Below are 14,088 nucleotides of genomic sequence, written 5' to 3'. Positions count from 1 at the left end.
GTGTGGTCGTCAGAGGCGTACATGGCGAGCATATCTCCAAGGGTACGGTGAAAGCGTTCTGTCATGCCATTGGTTTGAGGATGGTATGCCAAGGTTTTCGATGGACAGTGCGACATTCCCTGAGCAGCTCGTTGACGGCGTTCGAGAGAAACACACGTCCACGGTCACTCAGTAATTCACGAGGTGCACCGTGTCGCAAAATGAGATGGTGAAGAAGAAAGGACGCAACGTTTTTCGCAGTGGTAGCAGGCAGTGCAGATCTTTCAGCGTAGCGTGTCAAATGATCGACGACGACAATAATATACCGGTTGCCTTGAAGAGTGTTGGGTAGAGGACCATAAGTATCAATTTCAACGCGGTCGAATGGTCTCGCTGGGCAGGTTAAGGGTTGCAAAGGGCCAGCAGTGCTGTGAGAAGGCGTCTTGCGGCGTTGACACGTGGTGCATGACCGAACGTACTAGTAGTATCTTAGACTAAGGCGAGAGTAAGTCTTGAATACTCCAGCGTGACCACATTGGGGGTCATCGTGAAAGGCAGCGCAGATGTCCGAGCGCAAATGACGAGGGATGACAAGAAGCCACTTACAGCCGTCCGTTACGTAATTGCGGCGATACAACAAGCCTTCACGGACAGCAAACTGTCTTGCTTGACGAGAGAGGGAGCGTGAAGTCGTTTTAGACGAACTGTGAAAGAGGACGTCAAGCAAAGAATTGATCCAGGGATCCTTGCGCTGCTCAGATGGCATGTCGGTGATGCTCAACGATGACGAATCGCAGATGGCAGTTGATAAGCAGGCAAGGTCAGGAGGCAGTGGAGAACGAAATAGTGCATCGGCGTCTGAATGTCTGCGTCCTAAGCGATATATAACATAGATGTCGTAATCCTGAAGGCGTAAAGCGTAACGAGCGAGGCGGCATATAGGATCTTTCATGGATGCGTGCCAGCATAAGGCATGGTGATCTGTGACAACATCAAACTGGCGTCCATAAAGGTAAGTGCAAAATTTTACTATAGCCCAAATGTTAGCCAAGCACTCCTTTTCCATGACGGAATAGTTGGACTCTGCCTTCGTTAGGGTATGGCTGGCATAGGCGACAACGTACTCGTTGCAGCCATCCTTGTGTTGAGGGAGAATGGCACCGAGGCCGATACCATTTGCATCCGTGTGAATTTCAGTGGGTGCATTGGGATCGAAGTGGTGGAGAACTGGCAGAGACGTGAGTAGCTGGCGTAGCGCTCAACAAAGCGAGTTGAGCACGAGCGCAGTCGACAATCACACGATTAGCGAAAAGAAAGTTCCATCCCAGGATGATTTCATGAGACGCATGCAGAAGGACTACCAATTCTACGATGTAAAGCACTCCTTGAATCAGAACACGAGCAGTGCATGTGACAGAAGGTTGGCCGTGTTGCGAACTCGCTGTGCGTAAAAAAATTTCAACCAGTGGAGTCGTCACCACTGATTACACAACTAGCGGCACCTGTGTTGAAAAGAGCAGTTGTGGTGAAACCATCCACAAACACGGCAATCTCGTTAGGGGGCGAAATATGAGGCCTTGGAAATTTCGTCGGTGGCGCAGCTCTTGCCTCAGGAACTGCGACTGCTAGTTTTACTCCTGGGCTTGGTTGGAATGGCGAAGCATGGGGGAAGGAGACCGAAGACGGGGTGAAAAAGATTGAGGTCGGCTGAAGTCTGGTCCGCGTGAGCGGGGGTCATGTGCATCAGGTGTCGCAAGCGATTCTGATTGCCGAGGTATGTTGCCGGACTGCTGAACGTCATTAAAATAGAATCCACGGCGACGATAGTAGCGCACGACATGTCCTGGAATACCGCGGTTGTAGCGGACGGGCCAGTTATCCGGAGTACGCCAAGAGTTTACAGGTGCTCGAGGTGGTGGAAAGGGCCGATTTACCGGATAAACCGAAACTGGTGACCTGTAGTAGATGGTGGCTGGACTGTATGAAGGGAGTGGCGGCTGGGCAGGAGGTCAGCAGACGGCTTCTGCATAAGTCAGCGGTGCAGCAACTGATCTTGGGGACGGGGGCGAAGGGAGAGCCTCGGCAACTTGCGTCTGAATAGCACGGCGAAGTGAGTGATCCAGTGCTGTGGGGGTCTCGTTGATGGTCGGGACAAGAGAGAGCTGTCGAGCAACTTCCTCCCGAATGTACTGTTGAATTTGAGGCATTAACACGCTGTAGTCGGGGCCACTGCTTTTGGACTCTAAAGCCAAAATATCCGCTGTTTGTGTATTAGCCTGACGTGTAGAAATTCGCTGCTTGCGCAGCTCATCGAAACTTTGGCATAGCTGCATCACAGCTGTGACTGTCTGTGAGTCTTTGGCCACAAGCATATGAAAAGCATCGTCATCAACGCCTTTCAATATATTCTTTATACTGCACTCGGACAAATTCCTTACCGTGTTTTTTAGACAGGCATATCATGAGAAGGATAATCACCGCCGCTTTCTAACAGCCCTTTAAATTATTATAGTAAAGACTTTTTCTCTTTCTCTCATCACATAAATGCTTCTTGGTTCTGAACGAGTTGCAGCTTCTGAATATTAGCTCGAACTTATTACACGACCAAATTTGGGATAAAAGCATAGCCTTTCTTCGAAGGGGTATAGAAAAAAAAAGAAAAGGACGTGCATTTATTCCCAGCACAAATGATGGAGTTACAGGCTTCTGACGGGCGGTCGCCAATGTTCTTTTCAGTCCATCCTGGTTTTGAGGTACTTGGTGGTGACCTTATCCTTCTCAATGATGTGCACAATGCCACCCCAACCCGAGAAGGAGTCTCTATCGAAGGCATTCATGAGTGCCTGCGCGGTCGCCTCGAACAGTTCGTCAGGCCCCATGTCCGGTTTCCAAAGCGTCTCGCACATGCCGTAGCACTGCTCCTCGCACGTACCCGAGATCACAAAGTCAGTAGGCTCGTCGACACAGCCGATCAGGTTTATCACGCAGATGTAGGGCTCATTTGTCATGGGGTCCAAGCTGGCCACTATGGGCTGCACGAAGTACGGACTGAAGCGGCGCTTATACAGCAGGTTGGAGATGACCGAGCTGAGCGTCTCGGGAGTTACAGAGTGGCCCTCGTATAACTCGTACAGGTTCTGTGCCACCGTCTTCGTATCCATTGCAAGGGCCGGCAGGCCGCAGTAGAGCTTCGGGCCCATCTTGAAGATGCGTTCGAAGTCCAGCGCAATGGTGTGGCCGCGCATGCCCACACGCCGGTCGGCTGTGATGGCGACGCATTCTTTGCCCTTCATGGCGACCTCGACGCCTCCGTTGTAGGACATAATACTCATCTTGCCAACTTTTGGTTGTACAGCACCATTGAGGAACACAAACAGCGACTCACGAGCAAGCAATGACTCTCCAAAATCCTTTGGCAAGAATGATGCAAATCCAAAAGACACTTTTGGATTGGATTGGTTCTGTCAGTACCGCATTAGCCGGACCACGTATGCAGCTTAAAACACTGTGCTGCGAACTTTAATCTCACTCAACAACTTATATGGTTCGCATAAAACTCGCAACAAATATGCAGTGTTGTACTTGAAGTGCAATTATTGATGGCGGTATTTATGTCTCTGTATAGCAGTGACCAACGAAGCGCTGTCAGCACTGTGTTTAGCTGAAGGCAGTGGTTACGGTAAGAATGTAACAACTATGCCGATCGTTAATGTTACAGATTGTGGGTTGAGGAACACGAACGTTTATTTATGCCAGGCCACACTCCGCCAGCACACACCAACTGAGAACATGCGCATCAAAAACAAATCAGGACCACTTCAACGCCGCCAGGTGGTGCGGCCACACATCACATGTTCGTAGCTGTCTTTCCTGTTGCCGCCAAACCTAGCGGCCACAGTCACACTACACAACACCCCTCCACTCCAAGTTTGAACTCAGCAGTCAGCCAGGGCCAGTACGTAGTCTCTTAGATGGTGCGGGGTTCCCCGAGCACGCTGCGAGCGACGAAGGCACAGTGGTGGCACTAAAGGCTCGCCATTTGCCTCCACTGGGACAGTCAGTGGAACGGTTCCGCCCTCCTGTGGGGGCACACTGCTAACCACAGGAGTCGGCTGCTCCCCAGGTGCGTCTGGCTCCACAGGGGCCGAACTCGAGCCTTCAGGGGCCACTGGGACAGAACTCGAGCCTTCAGGGGTAGACGTTGACATCGGTCGTCTTTCAGGCTGCGGTCTTTCCAGTTCTGCACCCGCCGTTTGGGTAGGCCCGACCGTCCGGCGACGGAGTTGGTCCACATGCCTGCGCAGTACTTGACCATCAGGGGCCGTGACCTCATAAGATATTGGTCCGGTTGCACGGGAGATCACTGCTGGAATCCACAGAGGCCCCTGAGCATAGTTACGTGCGAAGACAGGGTCTTCAGGCTGAAACGTGCGTGGTTTGGACGGGGAATCTGCCAACCGTGTGGACTTCTCTGGGGCCCGATCAGGGTGCAGGCGGTCCAACATCGTTGACAACTTGCGGCCCATCAGGAGCTCGGCCGGGGATCGCCCCGTAGTCGTGTGTGGGGTTACGTGCTGCTGCAGTGTGAAATCTGCCAGGCGCCGTGCCCAGTTCCCCTGGATGATGCGAGATAGGCCTTCCTTGGTAGTGCGTACCATCCTTTCTGCCTGGCCATTCGTAGATGGGTGGAATGGTGCCGAAGTTACCTGGCGGATCAGATTGCTGTCCAGGAACTCTCGAAACTCTGTGGACTTAAACTGAGCTCCGTTGTCTGAGACAATGGTGTCTGGGAGACCATGCGTGGCAAACAGTTTCCGTAATGCACTGATTACTGTCTGTGACGTCATAGAGGATGTTGGGATGACCTCCAGCCACTTTGAATACGAATCCAAGACGATTAAGAAGGTCTGCCCTTGAAAGGGACCGGCAAAATCCATATGGAGGCGGGACCATGGGTTCCGAGACGCCTCCCAAGGGTGGACGGGTGCTCGAGGCATCTCTGGCCGCGTCTCCTGACAAGAGGAGCAGCATCGGACCCATTCTTCGATGGCAGCATTCATGCCTGGCCACCACACATAGCTGCGGGCAAGTGCCTTCATCCGGATAATACCAGGGCGCCCAGAATGCAGTGCTTCCAGCACCCGGAACCGCAGCTTTTGTGGAATCACCACACGGTCACCCTAGAGTAGGCAACCCTTGTGGGCAGTCAGTTCGTGCTGCCTTGATGTGAAGGCAGAAAACTCTGGGCCCATGCTGCTCCTTGGCCACCCCTTCCAGACCCAGTTAAGAACACGTGAAAGGGTGCGATCTTTGGCAGAGTGAATGGCAATGTCCGCTGCATGGAGGGGTGGTTCTGGCAGCGCATCCAGGAGCATGACAACCTCTGCGGGAGAGGGGTCATCGTGGCACTGGTGCTGTAAGGGCAGTCTGCTGAGGCCGTCCGCATGGCCCAAGTGCCTCCCAGCCCGGTGGAGCAGCATATGTTGGTATCCATTCAGGAAGATAGACCAGCGCAGCATCCGCGGAGACAGCATCTGTGGTGTCTGGCGGTCAGACGTGAACAACCCGAGCAGTGGCTTGTGGTCCGTCTGGATCTGAAAAGGCCGGCCAAACAGGTAGTCGTGAAACTTTTTAACGCCTGCAACCACGGCAAGTGCCTCCTTATCGATCTGTGCATAGTTTCGCTCTGCACTCAACAGGGTCCTTGAATAAAAGGCGACCGGTGCTTCTGTGCCGCCGGGCAATCGGTGGCTCAACACAGCTCCTATTCCGTATGGGGACGCATCACAGGCAAGGATGAGAGGTTGCTTCTCATCATAATGCGTCAAGACTTGATTGGATGCCAAGAGTTCTTTCACGCTTTCAAACGCTCTTTGTTGTGTTTGGCCCCACACAAAGGTGGCCTTCTTGTCCAAAAGTCGGTGTAGTGGTTCCGCAACAGTGGCCTTGTGTGGCAAGAACGCATGATAGAAGTTCACCAGTCCCAGGAATGCCTGGAGTTCGGTCTTGTTTGACGGGCGAGGTGCACCAAGAATGGCCTGTGTTTTTTCTGGGGTCGGATGGATGCCCTCGGCGTCTATTCGAAACCCCAAGAACTCGACTTGGGCGACACCCAGCTAGCACTTCTCTTTTTTTACCTTCAGCCCAGCATCCTGGAAATGGCGAAGGACCTCGCGAAGACGAGAGAGCAATTCTTGACCTGACGCCCCTGCAATTAGCACATCATCAAAATATGGAATTACACCTGGTATTCCACGTAGGAGGTTTTCCATTAGATTTTGAAAGATGTCAGGTGCGACACTGACACCAAATTGCAATCGGCGTACCCTGAACGCCCCACGATGCGTTACGATGGTCTGTGCTGCTGGAGACTCATCGGTGACAGGCAGCTGCTGGTAAGCCTGGGCCAAGTCGAGCTTTGCAAAAATGGTTCTGCCTGAGAGAGAAGCCAATACGTGGCTGACCACCGGCACCGGATATGCATGCTGCTGGAGGGCCTTGTTAATGGTACACTTGTAGTCTGCACAGATGCGGATGTCACCATTTCCCTTCAATGGTGTGACAATAGGGGTTTCCCACTCCGCGCAGTCCACTGGCTCCAGAACACCCTGCTGTAGCAGCTTGTTAAGCTCGGCATCGATCTTTTGGCGCAGTGCAAAGGGCACCCTCCTTGCCTTTAGGCGGACTGGCATCACCTCCGGGTTCAAGGCCAACTTCACAGGTGGTCCCTTGTAGCACCCCAGTCCCCCGTCAAAGACAACAGCAAACTCCTCAAACAGCTTGTCAAATGTCGTGGCCAGTTCGTCCATGCGATGCACTCCGGTGACCTTAATTCCTAATGCTGGAAACCAGTCTAGTCCAAGGAGGCTTTGACGCTGCCCTTTGACAATGACAAGTTTCAGTGGGCCAGCAAAACTCCTGAATTTTACTGTAACTGTGGCCATCCCTTGCACTGCTATGCAGTTTCCCTGATAGTCCTTCATAACGACGTCGAGTTGCTTCAACTTCGGGATGCGCCCATTCGGGAAGATTTACCTGGCCGTAGCCTCGGAGATGAGCGAAAACGTGGATACCGAGTCCACCTCCATCTCGCATTCCACACCTTCGATTTCGACAGCAACGTGAATCTTCTTTGTCCCGGGCTGGGGCACATCGTGGATGGCGGTCTCCGTGAGGTTGTCGCAGTACGAGGTACTCGCACGCGGAGTGGTCCGCGAATTGTCCGTCCTGCCGTTTGTCTCAAAATTTGCACGGCGGGCCCGCTTCCGTTGAGACCGGCAGACTTTGGCTATGTGCCCTGTTTTTCCGCAACCTCGGCATTGGGCATCACGGAAACGACGCAACCGGCGCTCGTTCGGCCCCGCACAACCGGCACAAGATCCGCCCCCCAGTCCTGCGTCCCTGCGTTGACTGGTGTCTCCACGTAACTGACGAACACATTCCTCGAGGCCGTCCTGGTCCTCTCCACAGTCGGCGTCCGTTCCCTGGTGCACTGGCTCGGTACGCGGCGCGGTTGCATTTAGTCGCGACTGGCTGGCCTCACGGTCGATGGCCTCAGCGGCGGTAGCTTCCTCGACGGCGCAGGCGAGTGACACTTCTTTTTTCGCCAAAATGCGCCGTTTAGCTTTATCATTCCTCAGGCCAAAAACAAAACGGTCTCGGAGTGCCTTATCAAGGTCAACGAAGTTGCAGTGCTGTGCAGTCGTTCGCAGAGCCGCGAGGTATGCAGCGACGGACTCACCGGTTGCTTGCTCTCTGCGATGGAACTCGTATCGCCGCGCCAATTCCGGTGGTTTCGCCGAAAGATGATTTCGAAGGGCAGCGATGATGTCCTCGTACGGCGTATCTTTCAGCTGGTCCGGTGCGACGAGGGCCTTGGCCAACTGGAACGTCGCGGCCCCGCAACGGCTGAGAAACGTCGACCTTTTCTTTCCAGCGTCCGTAATGCCCTGCGCCTCCAGGAAGAATTCGAACCGCTGAGCATAGTCTTCCCACTCGTCCGGCCGTGACAAGTTGAATTGCTCGAAGGAGCCATTGCTGGAGGCCTCCCGTTGTCCGGGGTTCCGCCCGTCCTCCATTGCCGCGCTGGACGTCATGCCGACCTATCCCACCCTCGTCGCCAGTGTTACAGATTGTGGGTTGAGGAACACGAACGTTTACGCCAGGCCACACTCCGCCTGCACACACCAACTGAGAACATGCGTATCAAAAACAACTCAGGACCACTTCAACGCCGCCAGGTGGAGCGGACACACATCACATGTTTGTAGCTGTCTTTTCTGTTGCCGCCAAACCTAGCGGCCACAGTCACACTACACAACAGTTAATTCCCGCAAATGAAAGCTAAGGCGAATGGGCCAGAATGTTTTTCCCTTAGAAGTGTTGTTTGTTGTAAAACCTGCTATGACCAGGTTATCGAGAGAGAAGTGTTGGCCTTCGACCAGCAGACCAAGACTCTCATGCTATTTTTTCGGCAATCGTGCTGCTCGTTGTACAGCTTCGGTCGGTGCCTTCGGTAAAGAGAAAGTGGAAACGTGCTTTGCAAGACTCGCCTCGGCTTTGCTAGTGTGCTGCTAGTGTTGCGGCACCCAGCATTCTTTACTTTCAGAGTTTATTGAGTAGACGTGCTCAATGAAGTAGACTCGCTTTGTCGTGTACCTTTCTGACATGGAAGGACAGTTGAGCTGATGCTAGGTCGCAGCACCTTGTTGCCGGGCTCAGCGATGCCATCATCCGACGCATTGCCTAGGGCACCGCCATGCACTTGCGCTACGATAATCAAGGCGGCTGAGTGTTTTGGCACCGTTCACGTTCACCAAGTGGCCCTTTTCTTAAAGCGTAATTTGCTGTCACAGCGTCCCGAATTTTTGAAATATGAATTCCTAATGATAGGGATGTGATATCATGTTTTCAGGTTAGATGTTTAATGCCTTCTCAGCGCTTACCCACTCCTTCAGTTTCTTTAGTGTCCCATTGGCATTGCTTGACTTGGATGTCGTGGGTTCAATTGATAGGGGCGAAATGCGTGAACGCTCGTAAACCTCGATTTGGGTGCGTCCAAAAAGTGGCATAAGTTAATCCGGTTTTCCTCGCTACTGCATGCTTCATAATCATGTCACATGCGAAGCCTGTGAAATCTGTGCCCCGGGAAGTTGAAGTAAACAAACAAAAAAGAAAGGAAGCATAACGATGCATTGGACGTAATGGCTTAATGTCAGCGCGTTATGCGCCTTCATGTTGTGACACTCTTCATGTGCTGTTTCTTGACACAATTGTCTCAGATTGTGCCAGTTGTGGCGGCAAAGCCAATGTTAGCGACATACGCATGGTCAACCTCAACTTCATGATGGAGTTGACCATAAAGAAGGAAGCAGCTCCAGTCAGCTTACACCACCGCAGCCCTTGAACACAGAAAAGGTGCATACTCCATAACATCCATAGTCCATAAACATCCCTGATTCATAGTCATCGAAAAAGGATGTTCCATGTGTTTCCATGGATAAAGCACTCTTCAGTTTCAGCATTTCTCGCAGCGGCCTCAACTTTCCTTACAGCATAACTTGTGCCCTGGCCGCATCGACAACTTTTGAACAGTGTAGCATAGCTACTGCTGTCCGATTTTTATATTTTACTTACACATTGGGTCATCTAATCCCAGTTTTTCAGTTTGTTCACATGGTGGCTCATCGCACTTTAATCATTCTTTGCTTTGAGATTGTGTTTGCCTTATGGTAAGACCAGCATGTACTTCAGCATTTATCATTGAAGTAGACTTTGCCTAGGTCTGATTACTTCCAACTGTGTGCTTCACGTTAAAATGCAGACACCTACAATTAAAAAAAATGTCTTCATGGGACCACTGGGTGTTGCGATGTACTTATATACTTTATTCTTTCCTATTTCATTTTATAACTCGGCAAGAAATCTTCAGAAATATCGCTTATATCATTCTGTTGCTTGTTTATTTCTAAAAGGCGAAGCATGATTGGTCTTGGTCAGCTGTTTCGATGGTCCCAAGTAACGCAGAATGTTATCCCAACGTTGAATAAAAGTGCCCAGATGTCAGTCAGCAACGTTGCCTAAACACACTTGATGTCCTCTTTTTTGATCACATGATAACGTTGCTTGTAACATTCAGGACGATATGGCAACGTCTAGGATCACATTTTCAACATCACGGCGATGTTTTCGCAACATAGAAGCAACCCAAGGTCAACATGCCAACAACGTGATAGCAGCCTACCAACAACCTTTTTTATCATTGCTGTGTGACGTGTTGACTTTCATGCGACATGCGCAGAAAATATATACTACTGTGTGTGCGTTATTAATAAAAGGCACGTTGACCTGTTATGGGAACCACCCCGAAGCTTCTGGCTAGAAAAAAAGCTCTGGTATGGTGTGAAAAATTGCATCATTATTGTCCATGAACAAAAACTGTTTCCTTATAGCACTTTTATCAACACATTCGTACATGCATAAACAAGTGGTGTTCGAACAGCCGAGCTAAAAAAATGTCAAAACACACTTATGCATGTCCGTAAGATCAAAAACACACTTTTCAAATTCCAAAGCTTTTAACACATGTGATATACATACTGCATTTTTTTAGAGCATTTAAAAATGTGGTTTTGCTCTGTGTAAGCAATGACTACAATAAGTGAGCATGTGTTGAGCGTACAGTATTTTTATGCGCAGAATTGCAGCAACCTTGAGCACATGCAGTCGCACAGCTTAGGCAAGAAAGCACATGCCGAAGTGCCTGAATGCCATATGAAAGAAAAACAAGACACTTATTTACGAAGATTGCTTACTTATTTATTTGTCATTGTCACAGAGTAAAACATGAATGGAAGTGTTACAAAACACATTTAAGCATTCAGTAATTAATATGAACAAGGCACGTTGCAAGTTTGTTCCATACTATGTCAACTGCTGGGTCGTAGAAAACAAATACAGGTGCAAAATGAAAACACTACTTGTGTATACAATTTTAGCAAAAGTTTGACGAAAAAAGCTTTTATCTATAGTATTTTTAATATCAGTGCGCAAGTGAATAAGGAAGGAAGAAGACACTGGCAAAACTGTTATGTGTTAAATACATAGGAGGACACGAATACCTTAGACAGCCATTGCCTTGTCGGTACTTTTCCAACAGTGATGCATGCATTGTATACAATGATGATTGCCACTGCTGTTGACTGTCTGTGTCATGATTTCATGAACAGAGACAGAAACAACATAGCATCACTGAAAGACTGGTACTACCCACTCAGGTTTAGCTTGTTTTTAAGGAGCTTAAAAGGTTCAAAACAAGAACTTGTTTTTACCAAAACAGGAAAACCTGCGGACATCTGTGTAGCAAAATATGTTGCACTTCAAAAGAAGCTTATCAGTTTGAAAGCAACTGAACTTAATGAATAATGTCTGACACGCGAAAAGCCGCTAAATAAATGTGGCCGATTGATTACTTAAAAAAAATACGCCTTTGAAATTTAAGGTAGCTGACACTCGGTCAGAAAAAGTCAATGCGATCAGTGGAGCAACTGCTCAGTGTAATTCGCGCAAAACAGTGACCTTCCAGTCACAACGATTATGAAACGAATACGCAACGTCATTACCAAGTTGTTGTCCTTTTGTCCATTCGATGATTAAACTGCCTTGACACAACTATTTTTGTTCGTTCAGTCCAGATTTTATTAATTTGTATCTAGAGGGGAGCTCAAGTTATTTTTATATTGTTATGCACTGCTCTGCATAACTGTCTAGTATTTTTCATTTATGCATTTCTTGCATTGTGTGTGCCACTAATTTTAGCATTTCAGCTTTTTTAGTTTTGCAGTGAATGCAGCTTCCAAGTTGATATCTTGTAGCGAGTAGTTATACGCGTCTTTGGAAAAGTGTCAAAGTACTTTCATTGGTTTGCGGATGTCCTTAATAAGAAAGTTGCTTTTTCGAAGGTATTCAGAACGAGTATTATGACGGAGTACCCTCTTTCTAAAAAAAATATAACACCATAAATGTCAACTAGGGATACACATATAATCATACTTGTGGGCACAGGAACACCAGCAGGCACAGGAAATGCAATCTTTTAGAGTAGAATGACAAATGAACACTAACCTGCATCACCATCAGAGAAGCAACTAACAGCCATACCGCCACAACAGTTCACATGCCCAGTGGAGTTCACATATGCAAACTGAGCAGCATGTTGAAGTTGCCAGTCTTTGCTCGAGACTTTGCCAATGTGGTTCGACTTGAGTGAACAAGCTCGCCAGGTCAGGGTACATCCAAGAGGGGTACCACTGTAGGCGATGTCGGCAAACAGGAATTGCAGGGTGATGGCTGTGACGACCATGGAACAAACTATGATGCGAGGAAATCGGTTGGCAATGAGGGCCTGCATTATGAAGAGGAAGTAATTAGACCTATACTAGTAGCTTATCAAGCAAACAAAATAATTAAATGGGAACACTTCTGTAAAAAAATGCAGAGAATGGGCTGACAAAATCTGTCTGCAACATTCTATCAAAGCTGTGCCAGGACTACAGAAAGTTATGTAACAATGCACAATCCAGCAGTGAAAAAACACAGCAGTGAGGAAACTTGAGGGGGGACGTGGTTCTTAGGGCTCACTCAATTATATTTGAACCAAGTGTGACAAAAGTTGGCATGCTTACTTAGTTTGTTCTTTGGATTCTAAAAACACACTTATTTTTTCTGTAGCTTCATTAGTTATTTAAATAATCAAGATAACAATTTTGATTGTTCTTACCATAACAGAAAAATAACCACCTGTCAAAACTTTTAAATAACATAGAGATTGACAGTAGAAAGCATAAGACATGCAATATAAGAAGCACTTTTTGGAATGGGTCATTATTTCTTACTTTATAGTACACTAAACTTCACAGCCCTGAATGTGGCCATTGTGTGGTCACACGAAAGACTAGTTTGAAAAAATTACATCAAGAGAAATCAAAATCTGGTTCCTATGTTATGTGCTCCAAACATATAGCTTCATGCTGCAAAATAAGATATTCTTCTATATGTAATAGTTTCAGATATATTGCAGTAATTTTCATGCAGGGTGTACAAAATTGCCATTTTGAGAAAATGAAGAAAACAAAGAATTCCAACATTTTTAACTGTAAAAATGTATGCACTTATATTACATAGCCATTGACATATAAATAAATGCTAGAAAGCCTAAGAAATGCAATGCTGCAAGCTGATCGAAAATTGAACAAGTACTTCTCAAATTACAGCACAGTAAAGTTCATTGCATGTAACCAAATACAGAAATTTTTCATATTAAATTAAAAAAAATGAAGCTGTCCATTAAAAATAGGTTTTCAACATTGTTTTTTGTGCACATTTAGCTACATTGTGCAAAAAAAAATTACAGCTTTAGTTGTCATAGGTCCACTTTTAGCGAACAAGCAAAAGAAATTGGTCAAAATCTGTTCTTCGAGAATAATGCTGTTCAAACTTAATTTCGCCGTTCCGAGGTAAAAATATCATGGCACACATACTTTTAGTCAGTTAATATGCACCGGGAACAAAACAGGACTGATTGTTTGTACGAGCGTGTCGTTTCTTCTAGTCCTGTAGCAAGTTGTCGCCGTGTGCTCGTCTGCCGCGAGGCCGCTTATGAATTCGGTGACTGTACTGACGGCGATGTGCGACAAATGTGCGTGCGTCATTCATGATCCGTCGAATAATGCAACGATGTTTTCCGGCTAATCCAGAATAAGTTACCTGTAAGTGTCGCGAACCAAAGTTGCTCCCTCGCTCATCAATTTCGAAACTACACAAGTGCCGAGGTGTTAGTTTCCTTTTCACGTAAGACTGCCGCATTTTCGAGCGGAGATCGCGACAACATTGCGAACATGTCGTTAAAAGCAGTCTACCTGTTGCCAGTAGCCTCCATTGCGAGGGCCGCGAGCATGTTCACTGTGAACGGATTGACTTTCCGTTGCTGGTCGTCGCGCGGCATACTCCACTCGGACGACTTGTCGCGCATTTCAAGGTCCTTTCGTCAGGCGGGGGAACCACCACATCGGCGTGTTTAGCGATAAGACTGCACTTTTGTTTCGTCACTAC

At 48.2% G+C, this 14,088-nt stretch overlaps 2 protein-coding genes and 1 pseudogene across 3 annotated transcripts in view; all 3 read right to left on the bottom strand.

The window, feature by feature from the left end:
* Window positions 1-2,711: 2,711 nt before the first annotated feature.
* LOC119182916 (proteasome subunit beta type-3 pseudogene) lies at window positions 2,712-3,311 on the bottom strand (annotated as a pseudogene).
* Window positions 3,312-7,010: 3,699 nt separating this feature from the next.
* On the bottom strand, window positions 7,011-8,075 carry LOC119182917 (uncharacterized). Its single transcript, XM_037433512.2, has one exon. The coding sequence runs from the start codon at window positions 8,073-8,075 to the stop codon at window positions 7,011-7,013; it is 1,065 nt and encodes a 354-aa protein (XP_037289409.2).
* A 2,388-nt stretch (window positions 8,076-10,463) lies between these two features.
* The window catches only part of LOC142776423 (uncharacterized), a 36,395-nt gene continuing 32,770 nt past the window's right edge, over window positions 10,464-14,088 (bottom strand). For both annotated transcript variants that reach the window (XM_075880052.1, XM_075880051.1), the window contains one exon: window positions 10,464-12,382. Coding sequence is in view for 1 of the 2 variants with exons in the window: in XM_075880051.1 (XP_075736166.1) it covers window positions 12,098-12,382 (285 nt within the window). In the remaining variant the exon portion in view is untranslated. The remainder of the gene's footprint in view (window positions 12,383-14,088) is intronic.

This window comes from Rhipicephalus microplus, chromosome X, assembly GCF_043290135.1.
Source record: "Rhipicephalus microplus isolate Deutch F79 chromosome X, USDA_Rmic, whole genome shotgun sequence".
NCBI classification, from domain to species: Eukaryota; Metazoa; Arthropoda; class Arachnida; order Ixodida; family Ixodidae; genus Rhipicephalus; species Rhipicephalus microplus.
The sequence above is the reverse complement of the archived record's forward strand: the minus strand, read 5'-3'. Positions and strand labels throughout refer to the sequence as shown.